Below are 19,344 nucleotides of genomic sequence, written 5' to 3'. Positions count from 1 at the left end.
GAATTCGCAAGAAAAGACTGCTCTCATTTTTGATTTCATAAGGTTTATTGTTTACCTTAGGATAGGTTTCTTGTTCTTAGGATAGGTTTAGTATTCACATTGAAACCCTCCTGTTTTGCTCTTTTTATGACTGGCTTGATTGACAGGCGGAAGAGAGTCGTGTGTAAAGCACGTTGTTCTCTTCCGCCATTTCAAGCAGCGCTTGCAGAGTGTAAGAAGCGCAAGAAGGCTGCAGAAGAAAGCGAGAGTCAGAAGCTGGCCGGAGGCACGATAATTTTTAGCGCTATGCCATTTCCTTGGCATAACATTTTTTTCAGTGTGCGGAAATGCCCTCAAGCAATCAATGTCCAGCCCCTCCTCCCTTCCCAGCTACGGCAAATCGAGACAACTTTGAGATCTTCGGGTTATTACTCCTTTTAAGAAAGATCAAAAAGGACATTGACATCCAAAACAAATGCAAATGCATCCCATCGCAGGGTCTTTCCCTCTCGAATTTCCCAAAGGCAAATGAAAAGCGTATGGAAATGAAGGCAGGGGGGTTGGACTAGATGACCCACGAGTTCCCTTCCGACTCTATTCTTGTTCTATGCACGCCAGGAGCCCAGAAGAACCACTTCTTTTCCATTTGGGCAACGGGCTCCCGGGCACCTAAGCCTCGAGGGCGGCGAGGGAACGATGCCTATGAGCGGCATTTAAGAGCAGCTGAGCAGGAGCTCCGCTTCCAAGCAGCCAAGTCCTCAGCGCTCTCTCCGGACCCTGTCCCGGAGAAGCGGAGCGGGCGAGGGGAGGATCCCTGCCGGAGATCAAGCGCAAATCCCAGTCGCGAAGGGACTTCTCCCTCCTCGCCGCGCGTCCTGAGAGGCTCCCGCGGTAGAAGCCTCCCCCAGCCCGCCCTTCCCTTTGGGGCGCCCGCGTCGCCTCGTCCCCCAATTTCGGGGGAGAAACCGCCAAGCGCGGCGGGGCGGCCGGAGAACCCGGCGGGCGCTCGGAACCTCCGCTAGGGAGCGCTTCTCCGTCGGAGCGGGAATGGCAGCGGGGCAAAGCGCTTCCCACGTGCAGCGGGGCGGCCAGCCGGACCGAGGATCCGTATTGCCTGCTCTCTCTACCCGGCGAGTCTAACGAAGGACCGGCTCCGGGCGGCGGCTGCGCTCCCAATTCTTCAGCCATGGACTCCCCTGCTCCGGATCGACTGTAAGTCGCGATCCGGCTGGTCCCGGAGCGGGTGTGGGGTGGCGCCTGGGAAGGAGAAGGGGCTTGAGCCGGGGGAGACCCTCCGAAAAGGGGAGAGCAGCAAAATAGACAAGGGTCCCACCTGTGTTGTAATGCGCTAGGGAGAAAGGTTAGGGAGGGGGCGGGAGATAGATTCAAGCGGGTCGCCGTGTTGGCCTGAAGCGACAGAACAAATCGAGAGTCCAGCGGCACCTTTAAGACCAAGGAAGTTTTATTCAAGGTGTGAGTTTTCGTGGGCACGCACACTTCCTCCGATACAGTTTTTTTTTTAGGGGGGGGGGTTGTGGGACAGCCAGACGCATTCTCTCCGAGAAGTTTATTCCAGATTTGGTTCGCTTTGGAAGTTCTGTGCATTAGATCAGCAGCACCCTAACGTGAATTCTGCACTATTGAAGAGCTGGCCAAAGAGGGACTCTTTGGAAGGACTGGAAATAGTTGCATTTTCTGCTTTTCATCTTTGAATCCCAGTTCTGGATCTTGTGGTGGGTTGATCCCAGAGCCCTAGTCCTGGGAAGAAGGGCCCTTTGTGTGCCTGAGATGTTATTTCCACTTCTGTTCTAAGAGCAACTGCAGATGAACCCCTCCTGCGCTGTAACCTCCCAACAACCCTGCAAGGTAGTTTTAATAGCCTAAGGGACAGGGCTTGGACAAAAGTTAACTGAGATGAAATTTAGGTTGGGAGAGATGTGCATGGGCAAATCCTCCCCCCTCCTCACACGCACACACACACAGGGAGAGACCCCCCCCAACTGAAACTACACCGAAGAAATTGCACATCCTGGTTGTGGGTAGTGTGGTGGAACGGTGTGTACAGAAGAAGTTGTGTTTGTGAAATGCAGGTCTTTGCTTGGTTCCTTTCAGCCCTCCGGTTCCCAGCTGTTCAGTTCCAGATCTGCAGCTGGTGCCTTGGAGACAATTAAAACATTTGCGTTGCAGAAGGGAAGGGTGAAGTTGCTGGTCTGACTTGTCCCTCTGATCCAAGGGCCCAGACTGAATTGGGAAGACAGGCTTCTCTCACTTCCAGTCCTCCGTCTTCCTCCCCAAATCCCCACTGCACTTCCCTCCCCCAGTTCCTTGAACTGAACCGAACTCCACCTGACTGTCTCCTCTCCTCCGTCTGCAGGGCATGACCAAGCTGTCTCTTAAACCTGCATGAGCTGCATAGGAGCAAAGGTCGGTGTGATCCGGCACGGGGGCTGCAGTGTCCGACTAGCATCTGGGAGACTGAAGTTGGAATCCCCACTCTGGCCTGCGTAACCCTAGGCCAGTCGCTTTCTGCCAAGCCTACCTCGCAGGGTTGTGGTGACATTCAAAATGGAGGAGAAAGGAGTCTGCTGCTTTGGGCCCCCGGTGGGGAGAAAGGCAAGGTATAAATGGCAGGGGTAGTCAAACTGCAGCCCTCCAGATGTCTGTGGACTACAATTCCCATGAGGCCCTGCCAGCAAATGCTGGCAGGGGCTCATGGGAATTGTAGTCCATGGACATCTGGAGGGCTGCAGTTTGACTACCCCTGAACTAAGGGCTGCTTAGGACAGCAGGAGCAATTGCAGTCCAGAGCAGAGTTACGGCCTTCTAAATCCGTTGAGGATGGTGGGTTTAGAAATTTATTATGCTGTTTAGGACTGCCCTGACGTGCACAGAGGAAAATAAAGATTCATTGCCACCTGCCTGTTTATTACTCACGGGTGCCTTGCTGCATGTTCAGGAGGCCATTTGCCTGCTTGGTTGCTGGGCCATGGGAAAGATCCTGCGGTCTGCTCCTGTGCAGGAAATGCCACCCTCCAGAGGTTGTTGGCGCCTAATGAAATCTCACTGATACTTGGGGGATTTGAACCTCCCCACTGACTTCAGTCGATTGGTATATGGGTTTTGTCTTATTGTGATGTGTCCCTTTGACTTGGATTTCAAAAGGGAGGGATCCTGATCTGCATGTGTAGGGGGGGGGTGTATGTGCCTCCCACATCTCTCTACCTTCCCCATAGCCTCCCTTGATCATGACCTCTCCACCATTCTCAGGGGTTTCCTGCTCTCATCAATGACTATCCTCTCCTTGCTGCTTCCTCCTCTTTTTTTCTTCGCTTCATTTATACCTACCTTTCTCCACTTGCCTTGAACTCCATCCCTTACTCATCAACCCCCCCCCCCCTTCCTCCTTTGCCTCCTGTGTGGTTGGACTTCAGACTGTAAGCTCCTCTGGGCAGAGACCTGTCTTATATCCTTCACCAAACCGGCATTCAGATTGATCCTGCTGTATTGGGCATTCTGTAAAGATCTACTGCCTTATCTGCCTAGTCATGCACCTGACGATGCAGCTGGCTGTATCTTAATTATGAAAGTTCACGCTGCATATGGCTGGCTCCTTGTTATTTTTAAATTTCATTTGTTTGCTTTTTATTGTATCGCCTTTTAATTTTTCATTTTCTTTCTCACTGAGACTCAAGGTCGATTGCAGTGTATGAACCTGTGCAGTCAGATATCTGAAGGCAGACAATGAACAATGCAATAGGATTAAGATTTGGGCGTTAGGGAATGCAAAGAAGAGATTGTCGAAGGCAAGGGCTATGATAAACGGTGCAGAAAGTGGGATTGCAAAGGAAGAAAACAATGCCGTGAAAGCACGGCAGTAGCCACAACGCAACAGCCACAATATTCAGAGAGCATTTGACAAACAGAGCATCAACTCTCAAAACCTAATGCCCTGAAAAACTTGATGGTTTTCGAGATGCTATTGGGCTCAAATGAAACTCCCCTATTTATTATTTACTTATTTATTACATTTCTATACCACCCTCCCCGAAGGCTCAGGGCAGTTCACATGAAACGTCAATAGGAACAGTATATCAAATACGATATGAAGAAGAAGAAGAAGAGGAGTTGGTTCTTATATGCCGCTTTTCTCTACCCAAAGGAGGCTCAAAGCGGCTTACAGTCACCTTCCCTTTCCTCTCCTCACAACAGACACCCTGTGAGGGAGGTGAGGCTGAGAGAGCCCTGATATTACTGAAGAAGAAGAGTTGGTTCTTCTATGCCGCTTTTCTCTACCCAAAGGAGGCTCAAAGCGGCTTACAGTCACCTTCCCCTTCCTCTCCCTACAACAGACACCCTGTGGGGTGGGTGAGGCTGAGAGAGCCCTGATATTTCTGCACAGTCAGAACAGCTTTATCAGTGCCGTGGCGAGCCCAAGGTCACCCAGCTGGTTGCATGTGGGGGAGCGCAGAATCGAACCTGACATGCCAGATTAGAAGTCCGCACTCCTAACCACTACACCAAACAGGCTCTCTCAAACAGGTATTGCAAACCTATTCCATCATTTGATTCCAGATTAAGGTTATTGTTTTGGGTTACATTGCATACAGAAGCTCCCGGGTTCAATCCCCAACATCTCCAGTTAAAAGGATTGGATAACATGTGAGAATCCAGAGACAATATTAAACTTGATAGATCAGTAGTGTGATTCAGGGAAAAGGATTCTTCTGATGCTCGTGTGTTCCCCTTCAAGGAGCTCAGGGCAGCATACCTGGTTCTTTTATCCTTGTTATCTCCTGGCAAACTTTTAAGGTATGGGTTAGATGAAAAGGGACAGTAACTGGCCCCCATCTCATTAGTGAGCAACCGGGTATCATGGGTAAATAGAACCCCTAGGTGTCCTTGAACACTAAGCCGATGTGTCAAGTATTAAATTATGTCTGTTCTGCCATCATCCGCCACCTAGGATCTTGAAGGTAACATGCGCTTAAAATATAGTGAGTGTTTGTGTGTGAGAGAGGGAGAGAGGAGGGAACAGAATGTTTTGTCATGCAATCTGAACAAGATGAGCCTTTGAAAAGGTTCTTCTGAGCTATATTGTGCTGTATGTACATATTGTAAGCTAGCCATAGGAGTTATTGATCTTGTTATAATGGGCATACTCATTTTGATGTGGTGGTACCTTGGAGGTACAGCTGGACAGTATGAACTTGCCTGGGTTTAAAAAATAAAAAAAAGGAAGACATCAATGTAAATTATTCACAGCGTTTTTGGATATCTCTTCGGTTGGGTTTTTGGTATTAGATCGTTATAGGAAGCTTGCTTTTTCGGTGCCCCTCAGCAGACTTCTCCCCTTCTTTAGTTACTTGTTCAAATTGTTTCCGGTGGCTTCTTTAAAAATAACAAAACGCACAGAACACGGCCCATGCTAGGCGGTGAGCAAATGCTCTTTATTTATTTATATGTAATTTATTCACTGAGACTGAAGGTGGGATATTGTAATTAATGATATGCCATCAAGTCACTGCTGACTTTTGGTTACTTGTAGGATTTTCAAGGCAAGGGATGTTCAGAGGTGGTGTGCCATTGCCTATGCACTCCTTGGTGGTCTCCCTTCCAAGTACTGGCATGTAAGAACCAACTTCTCCTCCTCCTCCTCCTCCTCCTCCTCCTCCTCCTCCTCCCTTCTTCTCCTCCTTCTCCTTCTCCTTCTCCTTCTCCTTTTCCTCCTTTCTTCCTTCTCCTTTTCCTCCTTTCTTCCTTCTTCCTTCTCCTTTTCCTCCTTTTTTCCTTCTTCCTTCTCCTTTTCCTCCTTTCTTCCTTCTTCCTTCTTCGGGCTGAACCTGCTGAGTTCTGAGTTCTAAGGATCTCAGGCTGATCAGGGTTGCTCAGTGATAGCAAACAGTGTGATCAGATGGCACAATACAATCAATCAACAATGCCATGGGATTATAATTATGAAATTAGAGAACAATCTAAGGGAAGGAGACGGGGTAAAAGGAATTAGAAAACCGGTCCCATTGGAATAGGCTTTCTCAACCGGGGTTTTCTGGAACCCTGGGGTATATTTATTTATTTATTTATTAAATTTATTGCCCGCCACTCCTGGAACCCAGCCGGCTAGTGGCGGTTTACAGCAAGGCCCGATCAAACAACAATAAAATTCCATCCCTGGCAGCCTAGTTCAATCTAATTCCCTCCCATTCACCAACCCATACCTGTTACACAGTGCTCGCCCCAGATGGTCAGGCATATCAAGTGCCTCTGAGGGAGGGACCCCTGGCCTCAACCAAATGCCTGGTGGAAGAGCTCTTGCAGGTCCTGCAGAACTGTGATAGCTCCGTCAGGGCCCTCAGCTCTTCTGGGAGCTCATTCCACCAGGCCGGGTGCAAGAAACCCCAGAAGTAACTCAATCTCTACGCTGAAGCCAACTCGCGAGACATTTAAGAGCAGCGGTATATAAATATAAATAAATAAATCGTGCAGAATATGGTTGGGAAGCATAGCCACCTGGGGCCCATCCCCTTCTCACCCCCTCCAGGCCCATCATTGACCATTTTGGGAGGGGGGGGGGTCGACATGAACATATATGTGTCACACATTTAAAAAATGTATTGAAAATGAACTAACTCCCACCCATTCGGGAAACCTCTGGTTTCACAAACCCCTGGTTGATAAAGCCTGCTCCATTTGCAGGAATATTTCCATTAGATATGCACAGCCAGTAAGCGTGGCCCTCTCCTTGGCAAGACAAGTGATTGTTTTGCCTTTGGAAGTTTTTGCAATCAGGATCTAATGAGCTATTTTACCTACACTCAGCAACTTAGTCATGCCAAGTAGAATTTTCTTTTTCACTGGCTTTTTTCCCCCTTTCAAAACACAGACCTGACTTCTCCATCACAGGATGCTTTCCCAAACCTCCACCATCCAATCCAAAAGCAGGTTTTCTGTGACACATCTAAGAAACAAATCCAAAGGCTCCTTGGGCATGCGTAACTAAGTTTAGGCTTCTTAGTCACAAATATCCCATTCCCCACTGTTGAAAAAACATTGCTCACAGGAAACATAGCCAAAACTATTACTCAGCTTTCTAATATCTGCTCCTTGAAAGACGTTCCCAAAGATTAAGAGAAGCCTTAAACCTGACAATGGCGAACAAGTCTTTTCTTTTGGAGATAATTTTGCAAAGCATGAAACCCAGCACTGAGTTGTGCTTAGACCTCAAATCTGGATGACTTTGGGCCTTTACTATATCTCAGCCCAACCTACTTCACAGGGTTGTTGTGATGATAGAATGAGAAGGGATATAATATGTTAATGCATATGAACTCCAGTTTCCAAGATGTAGCTGGAGATCTCCAGCTGATCACCAAGTGACCAACCCAGAGCTGGCAACCCTGTATCGGTATAACTGGCTGGATGATTATAGAGCAAGGTATCAAGGGCCAACTTACCTGTGATGCAAGAGCTGTGGCATGCTGGATGTATAATTACCCAATGGCAAGACATCCCCCTCCAGATCAGAGTTATAGGGTTGCCAACCTCCAAGTAAGGCCTAGAGATCTCCCAGAATTAGAACTCACCTCCAGACAACAGAGAAGAGCTATCCTGGAGAAGAATGGTTGGGATCCCTGTCATTATGCCTTGCTGAAGTCCCTCCCCACCCTAAACATATCATCCCCAGGTTCTACCCACAAATCTCCAGGAATTTCCCAATTCGGAGTTCGCAATTGTAGCTGTGGTGCTGGAGGAAGTGATTTCACACTTCTTATGCTACTTCTCATAGCAGGGAGAATTTTTGAATGAATTGGTCATTTTATGGCACGAGTCATTAACGTGTGTGGAACTTGTGTGATGGCCATGCCTCACAGCCTAGCAATTCTCCAGTATTTTTGGAGCAAGTCATGCTTCTAAACTTAACACACTTCTTGGGACCAGTTTACAGAGTAACTTCATGCTATATTCCTGCACCCCAACATAAATTGCAGGTATCTCATATCAAAAATGAACACATTTATATTTAATGTCTATCACTGGCAAGCATTTATGTGTAATCCACCTTCCAAAGCAGCCATTTTCTCCAGGTTAACGGATCTCTGTAGTTCAGAGATCAGTTGGAATTCAAGGAGATCTCTAGGCAAAACACAGTTGGAGAACCACCTCTGGTCTAAGCCATGTCCCGTATTCTGGAATGATAGATGCTATTCAAATCCTAGAAATGTATTGGGGAGAATTCTTGTATGTGTTGAACACATCTACTGAGCTCTGAACCCCTTTTAACTCCAGGGGCTTGGGTAAAAGCTCTTTGCCTGCTCTGTCTTTCATCTGGAGATGTTGGGGATTGAATCTGGGACCTTCTGCATGCAAAGCTGGTACTTATGCTCTGAGCCACAGCCCCACTTTAGAATCATAGAATCATAGAGTTGGAAGGGTCCTCATGGGTCATCTAGTCCAACCCCCTGCATTATGCAGGACACTCACATCCCAATCACTCATCCACTGTAACCTGCCCCCCCCTTGAGCCTTCACAGAATCAGCCTCTCCGTCAGATGGCTACCCAGCATCTGTGTAAAAATTTCCGAAGATGGAGAACCCACCACCTCCCAAGGAAGCCTGTTCCACTAAGAAACCACTCTAACGGTCAGGAACTTCTTCCAGATGTTTAGATGGAATTTCTTTTGAATTAATTTCATCCCTTTGGTCTCTCTTGCCCTCCGGGGCAAGAGAGAACAACTCTGCTCCATCCTCTATGTGGCACCCTTTTAAACACTTGGTTATCCCCTTCTCAGTCGTCTCCTCTCTAGGCTAAACAGACCAAGCTCCCTTGACTTTGATCAGGAAAAATATGAACAGAACTAGGTGCTTATTGTAATATAAGCTTGACACACAGGCCCCTTTCACAGGGGAATCCATGCAAACAAGTTGCACTGGAATGCACAATTTTGCCGGACAGATTTGTGATCAAGCAGACATCCTGCATATGGATCTCACAACCTCTGCTCCCCTCCAATGTTTCTGGGTGGATTTTGCAGTCAGCGTTAAGGTTTACCTACTCGCTGTTTCAACACAGCCGCGAAACATAGCCGAATTTTTGGAATTCTGCTCAATCTGGGAGCTAAACCAAAGGATAAGACTGCCCCCTAGTGTTGGACACACCAAATTGGCCTGGAGGGAGAGGGGCATATTAATAAATGATAGCCAGTCTTTGCAGATCCCAGCACTATCAGCAATATTGAGCCCATGTTTCATTACCACACATATATTTTATATAAATACAAATGTTGGTGGCATACTTTTTAGGTATTGTGGCGCAGAGTGGTAAGGCAGCCGACATGCTGTCTGAAGCTCTGCCCATGAGGCTGGGAGTTCAGTCCCAGCAGCCGGCTCAAGGTCGACTCAGCCTTCCATCCTTCCGAGGTTGGTAAAATGAGTACCCAGCTTGCTGGGGGGTAAATGGTAATGACTGGGGAAGGCACTGGCAAACCACCCCGTATTGAGTCTGCCATGAAAACGCTGGAGGGCGTCACCCCAAGTGTCAGACATGACCCGGTGCTTGCACAGGGGATACCTTTACCTTTACCTTACCTTTTAGGAAGACCAAACTGAAATCTCACAAAGCAGAGTGCACGCTTTTGAATTCCCCATTATATGTTCTGTCAGTATGGATGGCAGAGCTGCCACACTTTGATCAGGACATTTTGACAGGGGTAGTTGTCATGCCGCGGAAACGGGGGGAGGAAAAAAACTGGCGATGCGAAAGTCTGCCCTCTTTGCATTGGTCTCCCTCTCTCGTTCCTCCACCTTCTGCAAGCTGGAGACTAGTGGGGGAAACAATTTGATCAGCGGCAAAAGAATAAAAGAATTCCCAGAATGGAATTCGTGTATTGCAGCATAAAAGAAGGGAGAAAGGAGCATGAAAAAGGCAGTTGTGAAGTGCCTGTCCCTGTTAAGTTTATTTATTAATTTTCTAGACCTGTCCTTTCCAAGAAGGTCTCAGGGTGGCTTACAGCACAATGATAAAGCACTGTGCCAAGCACAGTGCTGCTCCCAGCTGTCGCTGCTAAGCCCAGGTTGACTCCTTTGGCTCCACACCTGTCCCTTTTCTGTGCCAGTAGTGCTGGGCTGCTGCCGGCTGTTTGCGATGGGGCAATTTGCTCCGTTGCTTCCTGTGTCTCCATGGAGGACTGTTTTCGCCGGCGCACCCCATCTATCTCAGAGCTTTGCCTCCAGAGGAGACAGCTGGGGTGGAAAGATTCTGCCGTGCTCCGCAGCGGTGCAGGGCATTTCTTTTCATTTTTAAGAATGTGGGATTGCGTATCAATAAGCAGGTTAATTTTGTTACATTTTGGTTGAAGATGTGGCCCTCATTAGTCACTGGGCACACTAGGTTGTGTGCCAAAAGGTTGGTTCCCCTGATTTAGATCTCTGTCTCCCACTATATCAGGGGTAGTCAAACTGCGGCCCTCCAGATGTCCATGGACTGCAACTCCCATGAGCCCCTGCCAGCATTTGCTGGCAGGGGCTCATGGGAGTTGTAGTCCATGGACATTTGCTGGCAGGGGCTCGTGGGAGTTGTAGTCCATGGACATCTGGAGGGCCGCAGTTTGACTACCCCTGCGCTATATTTATTGATTAAATGAGAAAGAACAATACTGTTCAGATCCTAGAATCTTATGCTCTGACATCCAGAAAATAAGTTTGTTTAATAAGTGCCTGGCAGTTTTCCCACTGCAAAGAGAAGACTTATTGGTCTTCAGTTAACTGTTTTTTTAGAAAAAAATATTGGAATAACAATTGCATTCAACCGGGCATTCAGTAACCAACCTGTGTTATCAGTCATAGTAAATAGAGCTGCCAGAGGTTGAGATCACCAATCAGGCTGCAATTTGAATAATTCAGGGGGAATTCCATCAGGGCCCTAAGCTTTCCCATATTTTGCTTAACTAAAGTTTTTAGTTTCTTCTGGCGTCATACAAAACAAAAATTTGCCCAACACCAAAATTTTATTTATTTGATTACATTTCTGTCCCGCCCTCCACTGTGGCACAGTACAGTACAGGATTACACTGACAATTATGAACCATGAATTCATAACTTTTTATAACATGACAACAGTATAACCTGTAACTGCGTAACGTTCGACTGTTAACTGCACAGCTGTAGTGCAACTTTTGCTTGAAGAGTGACCGGATGTTGTATCTGTTGGGTGCAATTGGTGGATGACCTCTATTTTGCAGACCCTGCAGAATGTAATTTTAACGTAAGATTTGCAAGATAATTGAATAAGTAGCTTCTGGAAGAGAAGAAAGGTATTGGAGCAGGATCCAGTCTTAAGACACACGTGATTTATTCTTGATGTCAAGAAAATGTTTATAACTGTGGTATATAACCCAATTGCCTCTTTATGCCCCTTTATGGAGGTGGAATGTATAGCATGTCACAAAAATGTGTAGTCCAAGAGAGAGGAAATTATTTCCCAGAGTTTATCAAGGCAGCACTTCAGACCTTGGCTGTGCAATTTCCTTTCTGATCATTTGCTTGGAATCTGAATGATGAATGTTTTTGTAGACTCTGGAGCTGAGAATATTACACAATGCAAACAAGCGCTTCATGCTGGATGTCAGCAAAAATGGAAGCGATGAGAGATTTCACATTCATTAAAAATAGCTAGCCTATGACTGTCCCTCCTCTCCATTAGCCTACTTTTCCTTTCAAGGCTCTCAATAATTTTGGACATCGCTGTCTACAAAATAGGCCAGTTGACTTCTGTCCCGTTTCCAGAGGCCTGGGAAAAAAATTTAACGGGAGGCTTCTGGCCCTGGGAAAGCTAAAATAAGATTTCCCCTCATATATGCATATATAAATATATTGTGTAATCTCATGGAACAAACTGAAAAGAAGGCTAGTGATGAGCCGGAGTGAATCCATTTTGAATTCATTCACACTAAAAATAATTTTAGGTGGCTACAAACAGCCTAAGTGGGTTTAAAAGTCAGCATAAGCAAACATATGTATCACTTAGTATGTTAAGACAGGGGTAGTCAACCTGTGGCCCTCCAGATGTCCATGGACTACAATTCCCATGAGCCCCTGCCAGCGTTTGCTAGCAGGGGCTCATGGGAGTTGTAGTCCATGAACATCTGGAGGACCACAGGTTGACTACCCCTGTGTTAAGAGATCATGGTTCTCTCTTAGGCAGAAGGCAATGAAAGCTGTAGCAGTGTTTGTGTCACTATGTATCTTTGTGTTATGCTCTGGGCATTGCTTTTGTTTTTTTGTAATTCCATTTTCTGCATTGCTTGACATAGCGTGTCTTATATATTTTTTGTAATCGTGGTCCTCTTGCATTGCTTATTAGATCTCTTATTCTATACGATTACTTTGTTTTAAACCATGTAATCAACCTTGACTCCCTGGAGAAGAGCCTAATGCTGGGAGCGATCGAGGGCAAAAGAAGAAGGGGACGACAGAGAACGAGGTGGCTGGATGGAAATCACTGAAGCAGTCGGTGCGAGCTTAAATGGACTCCGGGGAATGCTAGAGGACAGGAAGGCCTAGAGCAGGGGTAGTCAACCTGTGGTCCTCCAGATGTCCATGGACTACAATTCCCATGAGCCCTTGCCAGCAAAGGCTGGCAGGGACTCATGGGAATTGTAGTCCATGGACATCTGGAGGACCACAGGTTGACTACCCCCGGCCTAGAGGATCATTGTCCATGGGATCGCGATGGGTCGGACACGACTTCGCGCCTAACAACAACAATCAACCTTGAGTCTCGAGTAGAAAGTTGGTCTGCAAATATAAAGTTAAAAATATAATGATGGGTTGACCACCCCCATACACACTTGCCACCCCAGCCCATTGGGAAATTTCCCTATAAATTAAATGGCCAGTCCAGCATTGTATAGGCAGGACCTAAAGCTACCAGCCACGATGTCCTTCATTTTATTAGGTTATAAATAAACCATCTGCTTGCTTTGGTGGTAGAGAATCTCTTGTTCCCACTAAGTCCGGCTTCCCTCTTGAGGTTCTCCTGAGCTAACATACTGCATTTCTTCTGCTAGATCCAATGGAACATCATGAGCCGCATCAGACAACCAAGCCTTTCTTCTCTTTGGAGGTCCATGATGTTGGCATCAAGACAGAGAGTGTATCATAGGCTCGATCATGATGAACGATTCTCAGAAGTTGGATTCAAAGAGTCTTCCAAGACGTCTGTTCGTGAATAGCGGTAGGTGGTGGCTCAGACGCCATTCCAAAGTGAAGACGCAACACTGGGTACAAGAGATCCTGCAGATACAATAATGTTGTTCTGCATTCCACAAGCTGAGAAGCTGTCTCTTGTGAGCTTATTTATCAGCCTGTATATTTATTCCAAAAGTGTTCCAAGGGCTTTGGGGAAGGTTACATTTGACATGCACAAATATATATCGGGAAGCACAATATTTATCCCCATCCCTGAACAGCTTGCAGTTTTATGGTACTGAGCAGGGGGAAATAGCATGTTTTTAAAACGATTTAATGCTTTTTGCAAAAACACGTTCTTTTTTTTCTTAATTTTCTGTTTTTTTTTAATCATTATGTAAACACCCTTCTCTAGGAGAGAGCCATGCCTTTTGTCAGCCTGAGCAGAAATATTTGGCTAGACTAGAGTGACATTTGTAACTGTCCTCCTTTTTTGGAAAGCTCTACTGTTTGGTCTCCAGAACTTGGAATCCCCGGGGGATGGAGAAGGGCTAATTTGTTGAGTCACTAGACAGATAAATCACTTCTGTTGGATTGGTGGTTTTAGCTGGGACGTTCCCTTATTCTTGAATTAGGATCTGAGCAGCTCTTAAAATGAGCAGCACTTAATATCTGAAGCTCTTGTTTGTTGATAATACAACATGTGCCCAGAAAATAAAATAAGAGAGGCCATCCTTTTGTTAAACCAGTGGTTCTCAACCTTCCTGATGCTGCGACCCTTTAATACAGTTCCTCATGTTGTGACCACCAACCATAAAATTATGCATGTGTTCTTTCACAGAAATTAAGCCGAAACTGACCAATGGTGTGAAGATCCATGGTTCATGATTGTATATAAACTGGGTTTTTACTGGGTTTTCTCAGTTCAGTTCTGCCTCTTGTCCCACCACGCCGATCTCACTCTTTTCCACTGCTCCAAACAGTTGAACGCTCAATCTCGATCTACCCTGCAAGGCTGTTGTGTGGATGGCGCCCCCCCCCCCGGCCAAGCTGCATGCCCTGCCCTGTGAAAGGGTTGTTTAACCCCCAAAAGGGTCCCGACCCCCAGGTTGAAAACCACTGTGTTAAAGGATAATTTACCATAGAATATGGAAATACTATAGGCTTTGGGGAGGAAAAAAGGGTTCCACTGGGTGAGGGCTAAGAAGGAGTCGTTCAGTCCCCAAGGTCGTGTATGGAAGTGACACAGAAAGGAAAGCAGTCTGTGCACAAGTACTGAAAATGTTAACTGGATGTGCAACGAAAGCATTCCTCACTCTAAAAAAACATGTTTATGCATCAAAGACAATGAGTTGGCCCAAATTGGGAAGACCACACAAGGACTGGCCATTTCAGAAGTTTCTTAGGCGGAAGATTGTTTCAAGCCTTCCTGTAGATTTTTTTTCAGATTCAGATACCTTTATTGGCATATGATTTGATCAATGCATAAAGCAACAAGTAAAATGGGGAGCAAATTCCAGGCCTTTCTGTAGACTGAATGTGGGGATTTCTCCTGAATTCAAAGCAGCTGAGCTGTGTGTGGGCCCCTGTTGGCAGTCGGTAACATAAATATTGGGGGATATGTGGAACGGTATGGTATAGCCCGGTCTCATCAGATCTCGGAATCTAAGCAGAGCCAGTACTTGGGTGGGGGAAGCACCAAGGAAGACTCTGCAGGGGAAGACGATGGCAGACCACCCTTGCTTCTCCCTTGCCTTGAAAGCCCCTTTCTGGGGTAGCCATAAGTCCATTGTGACTTGATGGCACATGCATACATAAAATAAATACCAATATTCTTTAGATGTGAGGCAGTGAAATTAAAAGGCGGTAGCCCTTTAATGCCACCCAGTAGTCTGTGGATAAGGTAAAGGTATCCCCTGTGCAAGCACCGAGTCATGTCTGACCCTTGGGGTGACGCCCTCTAGCGTTTTCATGGCAGACTCAATACAGGGTGGTTTGCCAGTGCCTTCCCCAGTCATTACCATTTACCCCCCAGCAAGCTGGGTACTCATTTTACCGACCTCGGAAGGATGGAAGGCTGAGTCAACCTTGAGCCGGCTGCTGGGATTGAACTCCCAACCTCATGGGCAAAGCTTTCAGGCGGCTGCCTTACCACTCTGCGCCACAAGAGGCTCTAGTCTGTGGATACACATCTGCAGATTATCTCTTAGAGTTGTACACTTATTTTACACCATTGATGAATGCTTGTCTAATGCTTTTGTTCTTGGCTTCTGTTTAACAGTAAGAATGCCGTGTTCTCTGAGTTTGTGCTCTGGGAGGCGTGGTTTCAATAAAGATTCATCTAGTCTCTCAAGAAGTATGTAAAGGGCTAAGTCGGAAAGGGAAGGAACAATCAGCGCAGCAGAGAATGACCCCGTACAACCAGTCCACAGAGCTTTCCACCTGGGGCACACCGAACACCAGCGTCATCCCGGAGGAATGGGAGGAGGGGGACTTGCTCGGCCTAAAGGTTTCGCTGGCCGTGGTTTTGGTCGCGATTACTCTGGCGACGATGCTCTCCAATGCATTCGTCATCGTCACGATTATCCTGACGAGGAAACTTCACACCCCGGCCAATTACCTCATTGGCTCCTTGGCCGCCACCGACCTCCTAGTGTCCATCCTGGTCATGCCGATCAGCATCGCCTACACCATCAGCCGCACGTGGACCTTCGGCCAGATCGTGTGTGACATCTGGCTGTCCTCGGACATCACCTGCTGCACGGCCTCCATCCTGCACCTTTGTGTGATCGCCTTGGACAGGTACTGGGCCATCACGGACGCCCTTGAGTACACCAAGCGCCGGACCGCGGGCAGGGCCGCCTTCATGATAGGCGTTGTTTGGGTTATCTCCATTTGCATCTCCATGCCGCCGCTTTTCTGGAGGCAAGCCAAAGCCCATGAGGAAGAAGCTTTTTGCGCCGTGAACACCGATCAGATTTCATACACCATCTACTCCACCTGTGGCGCCTTCTACATCCCGACGGTGTTGCTCATTATACTGTACAGTCGGATTTACGTCGCTGCCCGGACCCGGATCCTCAAGCCACCGTCGCTGTACGGGAAGCGCTTCACCACCGCCCAGCTCATCACCGGGTCGGCAGGGTCGTCCCTCTGCTCCCTTAGCTCGAACCTCCACGAGGGGCATTCCCATTCCAGCGGCTCCCCCGTGTTTATCAACCACGTGAAGATCAAAGTGGCCGACAGCGTCTTGGAGAGGAAACGGATTTCGGCCGCCAGAGAAAGGAAAGCCACAAAAACTCTGGGGATTATTCTGGGGGCATTCATCTTCTGCTGGCTGCCGTTCTTCGTGATGACTTTGGTCCTGCCGATCTGTCAGGAGGCCTGCTGGTTTCATCCCATCTTGCTCGACTTTTTCACCTGGCTAGGCTACCTGAACTCTTTAATCAACCCCGTTATATACACGGCTTTCAATGACGAATTTAAACAGGCTTTCCAGAAAATGATGAAATTCAAAAAGTGCTCCTAGGCGTGAGCGTGTCTGGTTCTGACCCGCTTGCCCATACATAACCCAGCCTGCACACAGAATTTCCTATGGGGCGGGTGCTAAACCGTTGTCTCATCACGCCTGGTACCAACAATCCCTTGTTTTCCCGTTGCACTTCGTTTCTGCTGCCTAACTTTTAGTCTGTACGCTGACAATGCAGATCGGCAAAACCAGAGAGCATTAGAGAGAATGGGAAAAAGTAATTATTGATTTTTCAGTCTGAACCCAGCAACACTTTCTGCATTCTTGCTTTGCTGTAAAGAGAATAGCAACACCTCGGTTGATTCTACGTAATTTATTTCACGTACATCCTTTTAAAACGGCGATAGTAATACCGGTTTACCTTTCTGAAAGCTGTTATGGGGTACTTTGAACACGTAGGAAAAGTGCAGTATAAGTACTAAGTCTAATTGTTTACTGTACAACCTCATCAGACACAATGCTTGTTCTTGAGGGTCTGAACTATAGACTGCCGCAGTTCCCAAATTCCGTGACAGTATTGTGAAGTAATTTCCTAAGAGGTGTAAGAGTAAACATCACATGCTTCCAGGAGGATCTAGTTCCTCTGGGTTCATATCGGGGCTTTCAAGGACAGCAGCAGTGTTGTCAAAAAAACAGAGATCTGGGGAGAGTCAGTTTGCCAAACTCTAGGGGGAGCCTCGAGATCTCCTGCTGTTGTAACTGTCAACAGATGTCCGTTTTCTTTGGCATTATACCTTTCTGAGGTCCCTCCTTTCTCCCAAATTCTGCACTCCCCAAATCTCCAGGTATTTCCCCACCCAGAACCAGCAGTCCTGAGGCAGGGAAATGTTTATCAACCCTCCAGTGTCCTCCTTAGCAGTTCTGTCCCCAAGAGATGAGACGGGAGTCATGACTCCCCTCAGGTTGTGTATCTTGTAACATTTTAAGATATTGTGAACCACCTTGGAGATGATTTGACCAAAAGGTGGAATCTAAATCTTTACAGTAATAAATGAGAACCCAGAGAAAGCTTTTGAGGGGTTCGCTTGGTGAAAAGCGAAGGTAGCTTGACTGTTGTAATGGCTCTTTCCCTGAAAGCCTCTTTCTAAGGCATTTTGGGGTTTGGTAAGAACCTGGCCCAGTTGTGTGGTTGTCACTGCGAGAACACAGCCTGAAATACTTTGTGGAGAGCAAGGATTGCAAAGCAGAGGCCCACCGGCTCTTCGCCTCAAAAAGTGCTTGTGGAATTTATTCCAAGAACTCTGAAATCCATGTGAAAAAGACGGTCGTATATTTCCTGTGATTATTGTACATTCTCTAGAGGGTTATTTTGTGGATTTCTTATCAACGGAAAGCATCACTTGGAATTATTTTTCTACATTTTCTCATGTCAGATCTAAAGCATATACTCGGTCCCAGCAAAATAAATAAGCATGAGAAGTTATTTTAGATATGTGCTTCTTATTTGTGGGTTTCCCCTCTCATGATGATGCCGAAGGTCAGAGGAATAATATCTTTGCAAGATTTCTTTTGAATGGAGGCAGAGTGCTTTCTGTCAGTGCTCTGCTACCGGTGTCTTGAATGATTGGTGGGCTAGTCTCATAGCTGGGGTCAACCTCCAGGGAGCACCGGAAGGTCTCCCACTATTACAATGGTTCTCCAGGTCAGTGGTCCCCAACCTTTATTAGGCTGGGGACCGGCAGGGCATCGGGCTGCGCCCGCGGGGACCGCGCCCGCGTGGGCCACGCCCACTCATCGGCCCGCGCCCGCGAGCCGCAGATCGGGCCTCGCAGGCGCGGCCTGCACGGGCGCGGCCCGGCCCTGATTCCCTCTCCCCGCCCTCCCCGCAGTAAGAAGCTTCCCGGGCCGCAAGCTTGCGGCCTGGGAAGTTTTTTACTGCAGGGGGGGGCGGGGAGAGGGAGCCGCGGCCCGGTGCCATGGCCTTTGCGGCCCGGCGCCGGGCTGCGGCCCGCAGGTTGTGGACCACTGCTCCAGGTGACCAAGATAAGATCCCCTGGAGAAAACGGCTACTTCGGAGGGTGGACTCTATGGTGTTACACCCTGCTCATGTCCCTCCCCTCCTCAAACCCAACCATCCCCAGGCTCCACTGCTGAAACCTCCAGGTAGTTCCTGAAGCTGGCAACCTCACACATAAATATTACAAACTAGGACAGTGGTTCTCAACCTTCCTAATGTCGCGACTCTTTAATACAGTTCCTCATGTTGTGGTGACCCCCAACCCTAAAACTATGCAAGGGTTCTTTCACAGAAATCAAACCAAAACTGACCAACGGCGTGAAGATCCATTGTTCATGATTGTAGGTAAATTGGCTTTTTCCCCTGGGGTTTCTCAGTTCAGTTCTGCCTCTTGTCCCACCAGGCCGATCTTGCTCTTTTCCGCTGCTCCAGACAGACGAATGCTCTCTCTCAATCCACCCCGCAAGGCTATTGTATGGATGGTGCCTCCCCTCAGGCCAAGCTGCTTGTCCTGCCACGACCCCTGTGAAAGGGTCATTCGACCCCCAAAGGGGTCCCGACCCCCAGGTTGAGAACCACTAATCTAGGACCATAAACAAGTTCTTCTAAAATTGAGGAGACATAATATCAAGAGCAAACATCTGAATATATGTAATCACTTAGTTTAAACTTTACATTTTCTCTGCTTCTGCCCGTC

At 47.5% G+C, this 19,344-nt stretch overlaps 1 protein-coding gene across 2 annotated transcripts; it reads left to right on the top strand.

Annotated features, from left to right (window-relative positions):
• Positions 1 to 635: 635 nt before the first annotated feature.
• Positions 636 to 18,103, top strand: HTR1D (5-hydroxytryptamine receptor 1D). 2 transcript variants are annotated; one of them, XM_077337098.1, is made up of 4 exons: positions 1,182 to 1,191; positions 5,525 to 5,606; positions 13,041 to 13,207; positions 15,443 to 18,103. In XM_077337098.1, exon 4 carries the CDS (start codon positions 15,569 to 15,571, stop codon positions 16,688 to 16,690), a length of 1,122 nt encoding a protein of 373 aa, XP_077193213.1. In that variant the 5' UTR covers positions 1,182 to 1,191; positions 5,525 to 5,606; positions 13,041 to 13,207; positions 15,443 to 15,568; the 3' UTR covers positions 16,691 to 18,103. The 2 variants fall into 2 exon arrangements, with proteins under 2 accessions (XP_077193212.1, XP_077193213.1); XM_077337097.1 differs by lacking the exon at positions 5,525 to 5,606 and having other exon boundaries at positions 636 to 1,191.
• The last annotated feature ends 1,241 nt before the right edge of the window (positions 18,104 to 19,344 follow it).

This window comes from Paroedura picta, chromosome 5 (genome assembly GCF_049243985.1).
Source record: "Paroedura picta isolate Pp20150507F chromosome 5, Ppicta_v3.0, whole genome shotgun sequence".
Classification (NCBI taxonomy): Eukaryota; Metazoa; Chordata; class Lepidosauria; order Squamata; family Gekkonidae; genus Paroedura; species Paroedura picta.
This window is presented reverse-complemented; position numbering and strand designations above follow the sequence as displayed.

What these genes read in the sequence shown, in the direction of transcription:
- HTR1D (XM_077337097.1), top strand. Translation starts at nt 15,569, where the DNA reads ATGACCCCGTACAACCAGTCCACAGAGCTTTCCACCTGGGGCACACCG.